The sequence below is a fragment of the Balaenoptera physalus genome (genome assembly GCF_965194825.1).
Source record: "Balaenoptera physalus genome assembly, chromosome: 10".
Classification (NCBI taxonomy): Eukaryota; Metazoa; Chordata; class Mammalia; order Artiodactyla; family Balaenopteridae; genus Balaenoptera; species Balaenoptera physalus.
The window spans coordinates 104,466,207-104,480,708 of NC_138889.1; the positions used below are offsets into that span (position 1 = coordinate 104,466,207).

The window sequence follows — 14,502 nt, forward strand, 5'->3', positions numbered from 1 at the left end:
TGCAGCTTCAAACCAACTCCCCAGCTGCGCCCACCCCTGAGTCCTTCTGTGGGGTCCCTCCGCCAGCCAGCCTGCACTGCCTTTAGTGCTCACTCCCCGAGCAGAGCTGGACCAGCCCGAGGGTCCTCTGGGCCTGGGGCTGTCCTCAGGGTTGACCTGTGGGGCAGAGATGTGGTAGGAGGGCTCCTGTCCAGGGCTGGAGAAGCCTGCAGACAAAGTCTGGGCCTGGTTCCTGGCTTCTGGGAGGAGGTTAGAGCAAGACCCGGGGGCCTGTTCAACGGGCCACACGCTCCCCAGAACTCAGACCACCAGACCGGCCGGCCACTCAGGGGGCACCTCTAATCCCTCCCTCTGAAAAGTTGTCCAGAACTGTGTCTGGTGTCCCCTGGCTGGGACCTCTCCAAGGCCAGCCGCAATCTTACTGATAGCCTTCGTGCAAAGGACGTGCATTCTGGGGATGGGTGAGACCCCTGCCGAGGCACAGGAGGCCACACGGAACAAAGGGATTGATTTTGGTGGTGCTTCAGCTGGGTGTGCCATGGCCATGGCCTCTGTGCCAAGATGCATGTCCTGGGGACAGGCTTGGCTTTGCTCCCACCGGGGCCCCTCTGTCCGTGGGCCCTCTCTGTGATTTTGGCAATCACTCCCCTCTTGTGTTCTCACCTGGAGAACAGGAGCGCTGGCCTAGAGGACATCCAGGGTTTCGCCATCCATATCATGCTTTGATCTCCCAGCTGAAATAAGCAGGAGTGGACATCATTGGATGAGAGCGGCGCCAACCTTCGGAGCCGGGGGTGGGGTTGGGGGAAGGGAGGAGGAGCCGTGTCCCAGGGGTCAGCCCCTGGCATTTATGCCCTTGTTCTCATTGGCTCCTCTTAACATCCAGTGATTTGGATGCCAAACAGGGCTCAGGCGGGCTCAGTGACCTGTGCAGTGTCTCAGCGCAGGTGAGAGGCAGAGTCGAAGCCCAGGCTCCCCACACAGACCCCCAGCATCGCAGGTGCCCCTCTTCGAGCAGCATCTTTTGGTCTCAGTCCCCTAGGGGCCAGGTGGGCTGGTCCCTGGGGGGGGTGGACCTTGAATTAAGGAGCTGCAGGGACCCTGTGGGGCCGTGGGTCCCCTCACCCGGGCTCATGCTCAGTGTGGCCTGAGCCACTTTGTACAGTGAGGATGGCTACGCCCCAGCCAGCCTTCCCAGCCCTCCTCACTTGAATGTCTGGGTGTCAGGGTGCCCTGGGTGGGACCAGGTGACCAGGTGTGGCCTGAAGAGTCCATGTGGTGACCTCCTCTGGCCCGCCGGCATCCTCAAGTGAAAAGTCTCAGCCTGGAAATTGCAGGAGGCTCCGGGAAGGTAGATGCGCCCGGCCTGGTACTGTTAACAATTCCCCAGGCCTTGACCTGAGTTCTCCTGCCCACTGCGGGCTCCAGGGAGTTTCTCAGGGGGACCCAGGAGCTTTTCTGTCTCCCAAAGGGGTGGAAACTGGCCAAGGAGCTCCCTCTGGGTGTCTGTGCCCCCCACGTGTGCTGTTGAGTTGTGCATTCACTCAACATTTATTTAGTGCCCGTCGCATGGGCTCTGAGTCCACTTTCTTGGGTTCAGATCCCAGCTGGCCCACTTCTCCTGTGGCCTTGGGCAGTGACTTGACCCAGAGCTTCAGCTTTGGAAGCACCGCTGGTAGAGGAGCGCATGAGCTGAGGCCAGCATGGGATGCGGCTTGGGATCGGCATGCCCAGCGAGGGCTGAGGAAGTGTTGGCCGGAGTGGCCGGATGCCCAGAGGGGCCCAGCCTTGGGAGCCCAGGGTGCAGAGGACAGAAGCCCCCTGGGCAGGAGGAAGGAACAGTGCTGCAGAGCGGGTGGAGGAGAGCACGGGAGGCTGGAGCCTGAGGGGTGCTGGGGGCTCACGGTCTCTGCTCTCTCCTCAGTACGGCAAGAAGAAGCTGAAATACCTGCCTTACAACCACCAGCACGAGTACTTCTTTCTGAGTGAGTGCTGGGGCACCCTGCAACCACACCCGGACCCCCTTCTCACCCCAGTGTGGCCCTCTGTCTCCCCTCCCACCTGACAACCTTCCAGACCCAGGAAATGACACCAAACCTGTGAGAGAAGAGACCACAGCAGCCATCCCAGGCAAACCCCACGTGGCCCATGATACAGAACGGACATTGGCCCAGACACCTGCCCGGGGTCCACACTCATGATCGCTGGGCGGGGTGCCAGCAGGTGCTGTCTGCTCCCAGGCCCATCCTCGGGTACCGGGGCCCCGGCCGCCTCTGCCCGGGAGCTGCAGAGCTGGCACCACATTCAGGCTTCTGCCCCCAGCTCCTCCCCTCTTCCAGCCCCGCCCGGGTGAGACAGGCCTCGCTAAGTGCCTCTCCTCTCTCTCCTGCAGTTGGGCCACCGCTGCTCATCCCCTTATACTTCCAGTACCAGATCATCATGTCCATGATCGTTCACAGAGACTGGGTGGTGAGTCCAGGGGGCCCAGGAGTGTGGGGAGGAGGGCAACTGAGGCGAGTGGACCCTGGGGGCCTGCAGGGCCCCTGGCATCTCCTCCTGGGGTGGCTGCCTTGTCACCCTCAGGAAGGGACTAGCTCTGAGGCCGCCAGGAGCCAGGGAGGCCATAGCGCCCCAACCCTAAAGATCCCCCCACACAGGGCACCCACTGGGAGAGCCACGGCCTTGGCAGAGCTCCTCAGAAAGTTCCTGAAGGCAACGTATGAGCCCACCCATCCAAGGCTCTGCTCCAGCCATCGCCCTCCTGTGTCCCCGTGCGGCCCCTAAGACCCGGTGGACCGGGTCACACTGCACTCTGGTTGGTAAATGGAGAGCCGCCGGGCGCTTAGTTTGCTACAGCTGCATGAGAAAGTGCCACAAACTGAGTGGCATTTCTGTTAAACGACAGAATTGCATTGTCTCACAGTCATGGAGGCTAGAGTCCGAGATCAAGGCGTCTGCAGGGTTAGTCCTTCTGAGGGCTCTGAGGAAGGATCTAGTCCAGGCCTCTCTCCCTGGCTTGTGGATGGCCATCATCTTGTCCCTGTGTCCCTTTCCATCATCTTCCCTCTGTGTGTGTCTGTATCTGTGTCAGGTTTCCCCCTTTGTAGAAGGACACTAGTCCTAGGGGATTAGGGCCTGCCCTAATGACCTCATTTCCACTAATTACATCTGCAAGAACCCTATGTCCAAATAAGGTCCCGCTGTGAGGTCCTGGGGATTAAGACTTCAGCATACTCATTTTAGGAGACGTGATCCAGCCCATAACTCCAGAGAGAGAAAGGGACCCTGGAGAGGGCCGCGTAGCGTGGTGCACAGAGGTCCTTGGCTTGATGTAGATGTGCAGGCGTGGTTCTGTGGAAGAGGACGATGTGCCCATGATGGGATGCCCTAGGTGAAGCAGTGACCCTAGGCAGAGACTGCTTTTGGCAGAGCAGGATTCACTGGGACGGGAACAGGGCCCCTGCCCTCGGGACCAAGCGGATAGTCACTGAGTCAGTATTGCTGGTCTTTTTTAAAAAACCTAGTTTCATAAATGAAGATATTGAAACTCTGAGAATTTGGGACTTGCCCAAGGTGACACCGAGGGGTGGGTCAGGCAGTAGAACCCAGGCCTCCCGATGCCAAGGCCTGGATCCTGTCCCCACACCCCAACCACCACTCTCCCATGTTTGTACAGCAATTGAAGCACTTCAAAGTACTTTGTCTTACATTCTCTCCTTGGCGTTATTGGCAAAGGTGCCTGCTGATTCTGCTAAGAGGGCCAGGCCTGGGACTCGGGAGCAGGTGGGGCTGTTTGGGGAGGAGGTGGGATTCTGAGGTCTCTGCCAGCCCTGTGCTGGTAAAACCTGTACTACACTCTTCTAAGACACGCTCTTTTATCCGTACCCGCTGTGTTCCGGGAACGGTTAAGCACTGCCCCCTACGTCGTGTCATCTAACCCTGTTTTGCCAGCAAGGCAGGTACAGGCCAGAGGGAAGGAGTTTCTGGATCAGTTAAGTGGTGGAAATTGGAATCCAAGTCTCCTGCACCTGAGCTCACCTGGGCCCTGGAAGGGGTCACAGCAGAAAGGGACCTCGATGCTGCTGCTGGGGACACTTTAATCTGCTTTCATGGCAAATGACTCCTGACATGAATATTTAATCCTTTTTTTTTTTTTTTAAACGGTGTTTGTTCCCTAAGGAACAAAGCATTACATAGGGGCAGCGGGAAAGGGAATCAGACTTTGTACCTGAACCGGCTCAGGTGGCCCAGCCAGAGACATTTGATCGGGCCCCTCAGGGCAGGCCTCTCCCGCTGGGGAGTAGGGTTCAAGCTTGGGTTTCTAGTACAAAACTGTAGCTGACTGCAGCCAGGCATGGCGCCAGACCCAGCACTCCCCTCAGGGGCCCACATGGGCAGAGGCATGCCCTGCTCTGTGGTTTTCTGATTTATGGTAACAGTGAGCTTAGGTGCCAAGTGCAGCTGTGACCTGGGGCAGTGGTCCTCAACAGGGACAATTCTGCTGAGCCACTTGGCAACATCTGGGAGACTTTTTTTTTTTTTTCCGGCCGCGCCATGCGGCATGCGGGATCTTAGTTCCCTGACCAGGGATCGAACCCGTGCCCCCTGTAGCAGAAGCTCGGAGTCTTAACCACTGGACCACCAGGGAAGTCCTGGGAGACATTTTTGCTTGTCACAACTCAGGGGGGATGGAGAGCTGTTGGCCTCTAGTGGGCCTCCTACCATGTCCACGACAGCCCCCCACAGCTGAGAACTATCCAGCCCCAAATGCCAGCCAGCATTGCCAGTGGCTACATCCTGGGGATGTGTCCCAGGCCTCAACTTCCTGGAGGTCCGATGTATCTGATACCACTAACTGCTCCTTCTTGAAATTCTCCCTGTCAGCTTCCAAGTGCCACCTCTGCTGGTTCTCCTCCGCCTCTGTCTCCCTGCATCTCCTTCATCCCTTACCTGTGAAACCAGTGGTCCCATGGTCATGTATCGCTTTGCACAACAATACATAAGCACACACCTCCATTTACATATATGTACATACTATTGCACTGCATACACACAAACAAGGAATTAAAATGAATGTTTAGACCACCTCGGTCCCGAGGTCTTGCCCTCCGCCGGCCCTTCGACTCCCCTCCCCAGTCGCTCCCCCCAACCCCTTTCTACCCCAGCTGATGGCACCCACGCCAGGGACCAGCCCAGATTCCTCGTGACCAAGCAGTCCCCAGGTGGAGCTGTCCCTGCCTCTTAAATATTTCTGGAATCTGTTATCTCCTCCTCAGTGCCGTGGGTCCTGGTTTGGGCCTCTGTCATTTCATTCCTGAGCTACTGGAATAACCGAATCTCCCCACCTCCAGTTGGCAGGGATCCAGTTTAAGGTCCAGATGGGACCACATTCTTGTTGTTTAAAGCTCTCAGTGGGTCTTCGTTGCCGGCAAGGTAGAGGCCAGTCCCCCTAGGCGGATGTGACCTGGTCTTGGTCTCCCGCCTCCACCTCGAGCGCTTGGGCTGGAGTATATGGAGCATATAATCTGTATGTAAACACAGCCCCTGCCCAGTCGCTTCTCTGGGCTTTTCTTCGTATTGTCGTCATTCTGCAAACATCCATCCTACTGTTCTTTGCTTAGCTGACGTCCGGTGTATCCCAGCCCAGCTCAGGCACCACGTCCTGATGGAGGCCTTTCCTAAATCAGGATCGGGTCGGGACGTCACGCCACACTCCCATCACCCCTGTAACTGTGTGTCCCCTTCCATATGATATTGAAGGGATCTCTGTATAAGTTTGTCCTTCCAGACGAGGGGCTCTGAAGGACTTCCTTTCGCCCCCGGCACCTAACTCAGTCCCTGACACAGAGAAGGCATTTACTGAATGTTCGTGGAGCTTAACTGAACAGAGCTCGTTTGAAGGATGAGTTTGCTGAGCAGATAAGGGGAGAAGGAGCTTCCAGGTGGATACAGCCAGACGCAGACACTGCAGCACAGCCTGGCTGTGGGAGATGGGCTGCAGGTGAGGCCAGGTCGGTGGGCAGGCATGTGAGGGCTGTGCAGCCTACTAAGGGGCTGGATTTTATCCTTTATCCCCCGGCGGGGAAGGAGGCCCGTGATGGCTTTGAGGATTGCAGTGGCGTGGTCCAGCTTGCATGTTAGGAAAGTCTCTATGGTAGCAAAGTGGTGCAGAGACCAGATTGGAGTCTTTACAGCTCAGACTTGTGGTCTATACTTATTGTTGCAACACCTTCAAGCCATGTAGAATCTCGGGGGGTGGGGGGGGTGTTCTTTTTCCATCCTGCAGATGGAGGAACTGAGGCACAGCTCAGAAAATTACTTACAGCTACACAGAATAGGGTGGAGCTACAATTAATAGCCAGCAGCCTGACCCGGAGCCTCTGCTCTCATCACTACCCTGCCGAGTCTCTGGGGAGAAGTGATGAGGGAGAGGAAACAGTTAGTGCAAAGGCCCTGAGGTGGGAACAAGCTGGGTCAGGGTGGCTGAGAAGAGAGTGGTCCCCAGTCCCTGTGGGCTGATCTGGGTGGGATGGGAGGGCTTAGCAGGGAAAGATAAGAGTCTGCTTGGAGCTAAGGTGGTCGCTCTGGTTGCCATGGTTATGGAGCCATTGGGGCAGCTGGGGGAGGTGCTTGCCCAGGAAGGGAGGAGAGGCGAGTGGAAAAGGGGCCAGGAGGAGAATCAGGTGTGGGAGGAGGGCCAGCAGTGTCAGAGGTCGCTGGGAGGGCCCTGAGGTGGGCGATGGATGGTGTCCCTGGCCTTTGTTGTGCTGGAGTGAATGTCCAGGAAGGAGACCCAGGTGCTGAGGAGCAGTTTGTGAGCCTGCGGGTGTCAGGGGTGCGTGCAGATCGTAATGCACCTTCAGAATCCTCGGGACCATGCAAGAGCTGCTGACCCCCGGCCCCTCCCCATGGCTGGCATCTGCTGGTCCCCATCCCTGTTTATTTCCCTAAATGCAGAGCTTGCAGCTCCCTTCCTGCTGCTAGAACACTCAGCATTTCCCTAGACATAAAGACAGTCCTGCACACCGTGAACTGGCAGGCGTCGCGCCCTCAGTGGGCCTGGTGCCCAGTTTCACGGAGGCCTATTGAGCTTTCTTGGCCCCCTTGGCCCAGCAGTGAGAGGGAGGTGCTGTGTACACACACCTGTGGTCGGGAAGCCGTACCCGGGGGCGGGCGGGACACTCCCATATCTAACTGTTTCTCTCCGCAGGACTTGGCCTGGGCCATCAGCTACTATGCCCGTTTCTTCATCACCTACATCCCTTTCTATGGTGTCCTGGGAGCCATCATTTTCCTCAACTTCATCAGGTGCCTGCGCTTTGCTGGTTAATAATCCCTGGGCCCTCGAGCACTGGCACTGATGGGGGCTTTGATGCGAGGCCCCCATGAGGAAAGGCTCAGAGGTCCCCACTGCCTGCCCCGGCCCCTCATCAGGGGCTGCACTCACTCCACCCCCCAGCCCCCACCCGCCCTGGGCCGCTCCGGGTCGGGAGGGAGGCTCTGTTCCTGCTGATTGCCCGGGCCCCGTGGAGACCGAGCACGCCGGGCTCCAGCGCTGAGCCGAGCTCCCTTCCAGGTTCCTGGAGAGCCACTGGTTTGTGTGGGTCACGCAGATGAACCACATCGTCATGGAGATTGACCAGGAGCCCTACCGTGACTGGTTCAGCAGCCAGGTGAGGGTGGCCAGAGCTGGCCACCAGGGGGCCTTGCGGAGCCTGGACCCGAGGTCCATGTCCTCGGTTCCCGGGAACGTGGCTGCCCAGTGGGCCCGGTGCCGTCCTGCGCTTCCCTGGAGCTGCCTGTGTCCTTCCGCTGGGAGGAACAGGGCTGGGCAAGAGAGAGTGGCGGGGAGGTTTTGGAGGGACCAGTGGGGAATCTGGGCAGGGCAGTGGGCCTCGTGGGAAGGAGACGGGGCCCTCTGTGCTTTTGCTCGTGGCCACTCATCCCCCTTCTCCCTGATAGCTGGTGGCCACCTGCAACGTGGAGCAGTCCTTCTTCAATGACTGGTTCAGCGGGCACCTCAACTTCCAGATCGAGCACCAGTGAGCGCAGGCGCGGGCGGGGAGGTGGGGGTGGGTGGAGGGCGTACCGTGGAGGGAAGTAGCCTCCAGCCTCCCCGGCAGAGGGCAGCAGGTGGGGACTACCTCTCTCTTCCCCAATGAGGTCCCCCCACCGACCCTAGAGCGTGTCTTCGCCCCAGCGCCCCCCGAAGCCTGGAGGTGGGTTCTCCTGCCCTGGGCCACATGGTCATAGTGACGACCACCCCTGCACGTGTGGCTTGGCATCTTCCTTGATCCTGTGAGCCTAGCAGGGCAGGTGATTGGTCCCTTTATTGCCAGGGAACCCGAGGCCTAGCCCTCCCCCTCCACATGCCAGCCGCCCCCGTGGGCACATAGGGCGAGATGGACGGGGTCCCCTGGGCCCGGCCAGCCTCCAAGTGGGCTGTGAGAGGAGGTGGGTGCTTCCTCACGCCCGGCCCCCCGCACCCTCCCCAGCCTCTTCCCCACCATGCCCCGGCACAACCTTCACAAGGTCGCCCCGCTGGTGAGGTCCCTGTGCGCCAAGCATGGCATCGAGTACCAGCAGAAGCCACTGCTGCAGGCCCTGCAGGACATCATCAGGTAAGGGCTGGCGGGCACGGGTGCTGGTGCCCCTTGAGGTCCGTGGGGCACAGGGAGGAGACTGAGAGGCACGTAGCTGGGACCACCCATGGTGGAGACAGGGGCGACAAGAGGAGCCGAGGCCCTGCTGGCACTGGTGCCCCCACCCGGCCCCTCCGTCGCTAGGAATTGCCTGGCCTCTGTGTGGGTTGGATGAGGACCTTCCCTTGGTCCTTCCACAGGGGTCTCCCGGGGAACCCTGAGCTAGCAGGCCCGCAGGCCCCCGGCTGAGAGCTGAGAGGAGGCACCCATGCTCCCAGCCCCCCACTTCCTGAGGCTCCCTGGTCCCTGACTGTCCCTGTCCCTCTCTCTTCCCAGGTCCCTGAGGCAGTCTGGGCAGCTGTGGCTGGACGCCTACCTCCACAAATGAAGCTGCAGCCCTCCGGGCGCCGATGGGGAAGGGGGACCAGGTGGGGATGGTGGCCAAAGGGAAGGGTGGGATTTCGTTCAGGGGGGTGTCATGAGGCTGTGGTACCTGCTGGCTCACAGGCTCTGGGTTCCGTCTTCCCTGTTTTGCTCTCTGGTTCCGCTGCCTTCGCGCCTCCCCCCAGCACCCTCCCTCCTGGGGCCTGCCCGGTCAGCCCGGCTCTCCCCACCTAGGAGCAGGGCCAGGTGGCTCCATCCCTGCCATTACCCTCTGCCCCTGAACATCTGCCGGACCAGAGGTGCACAGGTGCAGCCTGTGCCCCCCCCCCCCCCCCCCACCGCCCCTTGCACCTGGCCTCCAGGCCTCACACCGCCTTCTCCCTCAGTTGCTCTTGAGGTCTGCAGGGCTGGGCGCTAGCCAGCAGGACGGCTCCCTGAGCCTGCAAGCCTGGCTCCACCCTCTCTGATGGCCGCCCACCGTCTGCCCCTAGGTGGGGTGGCGTGCTTTGTGCCTGGGTCTCCTGCCCACCGCCAAGATTGGTACTTGGGGCGTCCCTGCAGGCCCCACTTTCTCTTCAGATGTCTTCAGCCCCTGGGCCCTGACGCCAGGTTCCCTTTGCCTGTAGCGCAGCCAGCTCAGGCCTCGGGGCCCAGGGAAATGTCCTCCGCAACTGGAGCCCTCTGACCCAGGGCTCGAGCAGTTCCATCCTGCTGCCTCCCAGCTCCAGAGCCTGGGACTTTGGGTCCAAGGGGGCAATGCCACAGATAGGCTTAGCAGAAGCAATGGCCAGGTCAGGGGTCAGCCAGCCTGTAGGCTCAGCCCTGTCCCCTCCATCCCTGTTCAGATGTTTGTCCTGGTTGAGAGGCCTAAAATTCTGGAGCAATCAGACCCTTCCCCAGAGTGCTCCGTTACCTGCCAGGCAGTGCCAGCCAATCCCTGGCTGCTTGGCCCGTGCAGACTTGGGTCCCACAGGCTGCAAGCGGGCACTGGAGCCCGGGGGCTCATCCCAGCCCCTCCCCAGGTTGGGGCTGCCCGCGTGGACACTCTTTCACCGTCTTCTCTGCTGTCTTTTCCTGGTTTTTTAACCTTTTGCTACAGGATGCATTCTGACGGGGGTGGCAACGGGACTGGGCCACGTGACAATCTGCCTGTTACCACCCGCCCCTCGCAGCCTCCCCAGGCCCCACAGTGGGTTGAGCTGGGCTCACTCACTGAGGCCATGGTGGCCCTGACTGTTGGGAGGCAGAGAAGGAAGGAGTCCCAGAGGAGGTGACCCTGAGGAGCCGGGGGTTTGGGGGGGAACCTAGTGGGACAAGGAGGGGTTGGGGCTGGAGGCCAGACAGCTGAGGGGACAGGAAAGTGAGAGGGGAGGGTGGGGAGCTTGGTGCCACTGGGAGGATCCAGAGCTGCTGCATTTGGAAATTAACCCACTAACCATTATGTAGCTCCAGGGGAGGGCGGGACAGGAACCAGCGCTGGCCAGCCAGGAGGGACCCGCCCTGATGGACCTTCAGGTTGCTATGGCAACGAGGGTCCGCCTGAGGGCCTCCCACTGAGAACACACTGACCAGAAGAGCCGCTGTCCCTCCCCTGGGGCAGAATGGATCCATAGGGAACTGATCTTAATTTTTATCATGTTGCTTCCCCACCCCTACATTTTTGGAAATAAATGAAGTGATTTTATTCTCACTTCCTTGATCAGCGCTGGCCTGGTGCTCCTCCGTGTCCTGCGTGCAGATGCTGGGTGGGGTGTCGGTGGAGGGTGGGGGAGGGGGCCCATGTTGCACTGGGAGCACTTTTCCTCTGTCCACCCCTCCCCAACCCCCTCCACCCGCCACGCCTTTGCTCGGGAGAGGATCCCCTCTACCCGTTTCTGGTCACTGTACCGAGCGCTGGGGGCAAAGAGTCTCAAGGGGCTGAGGAAAGCCCTGGGGACCAGATGTCTTGTGGCCGCTGTGCCTGTGCAGTGGCTCATTCAGTCCCCAAGCCTGGAAAGAGTCCATAGGTAAGCGCCAGGGGCACTCATACAGTTTACCTCCCAGTGGCTCCCACACTGCTCTCTGATGACCCCGCTCTGGGCTGGCTCAGCTGGCAGGTCAAGCTGGGTGTGCCAGGGGAGAGCCAAGAGATTCACGGGGGCCAGAATCCCAGAGGCTCCCCTGGCCTTGCATCTCCTCCCAGCAGGGCTGGCGAGGGCTCCAGAGTAGACACTTGTCCTCCCTCTTGCTTTGCCTATGACCTCAGTATAGCCGGCAGGGACAGCCAGCTGATCCAGGTAGGGTGTGTGTGTGATTCCCCAGTGGGCATAGACTGTGGAGTAGGACCTAGGATTCCAGAAGGCTCGAGCCGGGAGGCAGAGACCCAGCCCTGGCTCACTGAGTGGCCTTGGGTGAGTCCTTTGCCCGCCCCAGCCTTCAAGGCCGAAGTCTCCCCATTTGCACAGAGAAGGCAGTGGGCTACAGGGCTCCAAGGATGCTGTCGTCTCCCAACACTGTGAGCCCTTGGCCTTGCCCTGCCTGGACACCCATTAGAAGCCTTCAAATCTGGGAGACCTTGGGGAACAGACCTTTCATCCTTCTTACCTGTGCCTGTGTTCTGCCTCCTGCCTGGGCTGGGCCTCGCACCCTGACTCACAGGATGGTAGAGTACACACACACCTCTGTACCCCTGCCAGCTGAAAGTCCAGCATCCATCACCAGTGACAACCAGGATCCCAGGAGGGGGAGGAGAGTGGTGGCCGTTTCCCAGACCATGGGCTCTTCCCCCATCAGGCCAAATGTCAGACTGCTCCTGAGAGGCCCAGCGGCTGGGTGGACGAGGTGGAGACATGCAGGGAGTTAGTCCCTGTGGAGGGGATAAGAGCTCACCCGTGGCAGGTGGCTACCCTGATAAGAGTATCAGCTTTGTGGGTGGCGTGGGCATGTGCCGGGCACCAGGCCCAGAGGAGGGGCTGGCAGAACAGCCTGGACTGGGTGTGGACCTGGAGCCCCAGAGGTGGTCACTGGCTTGACAAGTTCCTCAGGCGTCCAGTGGGACGCTCAGACCCTCCTGGCCCACTGGGAGGAGAGAGGAGGCCTTGGTGAGAGGGGCAGGGCGGAGGTGGCAGCCACCTATACTGGGCACAGACTGCCCTCAGGAGTGACAGGCTACTGCTCATGTGACACAGTGCCCTGGGGACGCCTCAGCTGTCCCAGCCACGCCATCCCTGGAGAGGTGTGCCCCTCTGGACAGGAGGCAGCTTCTCACCCCTGGTCTGAGTCTGAGATGGAAATGATTAGCTGTGGATCCAGTGGGGTATCTACACCATCTATGAAGCAACCGAGGCCTGGAGGGGGAAGGCAGGGCCCAGGCAGGTCTGGAACTACTAGCCCGTGCATAAACAGAACAAGAGAACACCTAGCATGCTAGGACTTAAAGATCATGTCTCTACTGTCCTCTGCTATTATAAATACATTTCTTTGAATTTTGAAGGCATTTGGGTCTTTCTTCCAAATTATCTGGTTTAAGAGCAAGTATCCAGGAGGACTCGTGACAGGTACCGGGGGCTTGGAAAGGGCCAAGGAGAGGGAGGCAGCCAGGTACTCCAGGACGTGTGGGGGGCGAGGGGGGGGCGGGAAAGACCCACCACCTGTCCAGTCACATAACCTACCAGCCGCTCCCAACATTACAGGCAGGGGCTGGGTCTTGTGAATCTCCTTTTCCCCCCATCTGCCCAGGCCAGCTCACAGAAGACTCTGATTAAATGCTGGTTGATTGAAGGGGGCAAAAGGCATGGCTTCCCTAAGGAGTTTTGCTTTTCCTCTGGGCCCAAGACTGTGCAGACCGTAAAGCAGGGACACGGCCTTTCCTAGAGGTTCCACCAAGGCCCTTCCCTCCTTCCTTGTACGGACCCAGCCCAGGCCCCGTGACTGCATAAGAAACCTATAGACATAGAAGGGGGAACTCAACTAGGGAGAGGGGTGGTTGACTTGTCCTTAGGGGTTCCAGCATGGGGGACAGAGAAGGACAAAGGCAAAGATGACCCACCAGTGAAGGATTTCAGGCAATAGGGAGTGGGGTGACTAATTGAGGCCAGGGGGCCTTCCCAATGGTCCTTTAAGCAAGTTACTAGGCAACTACCCATTTGCAGTTGTGAGGGCACACTGCCCTCAGCCACCACCAGGGGCAGCACGGAGCTCGGCCTGCCCCACATTGGTGCAGATACTCCAGGTACCTCTGGGGGGCGTTGCGGGCTCAGCGTTCCCGCTGGGTGGGCACCCCCTGTCCCTGAGTCTAGTGTGTTAGCATTTCCCTGATAAGGGCATCAGAGTCACTGCAGGAAAGGCACTGACCATCTGCCCAGGGGGATTGCCATCCCAGGGCCCACAAGGCACCAGGAGTCAGCAGGTGACCACAGGAAGGGGGACTCCCACAAAGAGAACAGCCTGTGCAGGGGCCCTGGACGTGCGACTTGCCCTGGACATAAGGATTTGCTCTCAGGGCAGGAAGTACTTTTCAAGGACAAAACGGGCTTGGAGGCAGCCAAGTGCTTTTCTCAGGTGAGCGCAGGTGATGGCCCCAGGGCCATGGACTCGTGCAGAACATTTTAAAAATAAATGTCTAAGCCCTATTGCTGGAGCCCCTAAGCAAAGAGCCCTCTACATAACATCCATTATTTTATTTTATTTTTTTCAAAGCATCCCTTTGATCTTCCATCACCCTAGGAGGTCATGCTATTACTCAAAGAGATTGCATAACTTCCCCAAGGTCACAGCCTAGAGTCCAGGCAGAGGCCAGGTCTTTCCCTTGGCTGCCTGATTCCAGAGAAGAGGGGGTGGAAGCTGCGTGGAGAGGGTCAGGGTGGGGCTGGGTGGTCCCTGGAAAGACTGGACAAGAGTTGCAGTACCTGCACCTCTTCCACCTCCTGTAGGGAACCCAGTCCGGGGCCATGGGAGCCCAGACAAAGAGTGGGGAGCAATCCTGCAGCTGGTGGGGAGATTCCGGCTCCCACTCCAGAAAGTCCCTCAGAGAAATTCTAGCTCAGCATTTCAATTTTTTTTTTTTTTTTAAGCTGCTGCTGACATTTCTTCAAATGAAATCTTCTACTCAGCTTGGAGCTGCTGAAGTGTGTGTGTACTGGGAGCGGAGGGAGCCCTTCTTCCCACCTTCAGGAAGCCCCAAGAGGCAACTCAAATCCCTCCCCAGAAGTGTCCAAACACCACAGGCCAAGGCCAACCACACCCATCTTCCAGATGAGGAGCCCAAGGCTTATTAGTGAAGGACAGCGCTGTGCTCTCAGACTCTAGGGGCGGAAACAGCCCCTTCCCCAGGGTCCCGCCTGAATGGTTCACTGCAGGCAAGCACCTGGCCCCGGGCAGGCACTGGGGAGATCTGGGATCACCTCCTGTAGGCCACTGAGCATGGTCAGCTGCACCTCCACAGGTGTGATGCCAAGTGTGGGTCTCAGATCAGCAGGGGGCCCGCTGCCCGTGGTCC

The 14,502-nt window shown here is 59.2% G+C and overlaps 1 protein-coding gene across 2 annotated transcripts in view; it reads left to right on the forward strand.

The window, feature by feature from the left end:
* FADS2 (fatty acid desaturase 2) overlaps positions 1-10,730 on the forward strand; it is a 35,286-nt gene extending 24,556 nt beyond the window's left edge. For both annotated transcript variants that reach the window (XM_082477928.1, XM_082477929.1), the window contains 7 exons: positions 1,925-1,985; positions 2,393-2,469; positions 7,211-7,308; positions 7,577-7,673; positions 7,963-8,042; positions 8,496-8,621; positions 8,979-10,730. In XM_082477928.1, coding sequence (XP_082334054.1) covers positions 1,925-1,985; positions 2,393-2,469; positions 7,211-7,308; positions 7,577-7,673; positions 7,963-8,042; positions 8,496-8,621; positions 8,979-9,030 — 591 coding nt within the window. In that variant the 3' untranslated portion in view covers positions 9,031-10,730. The remainder of the gene's footprint in view (positions 1-1,924; positions 1,986-2,392; positions 2,470-7,210; positions 7,309-7,576; positions 7,674-7,962; positions 8,043-8,495; positions 8,622-8,978) is intronic.
* The last annotated feature ends 3,772 nt before the right edge of the window (positions 10,731-14,502 follow it).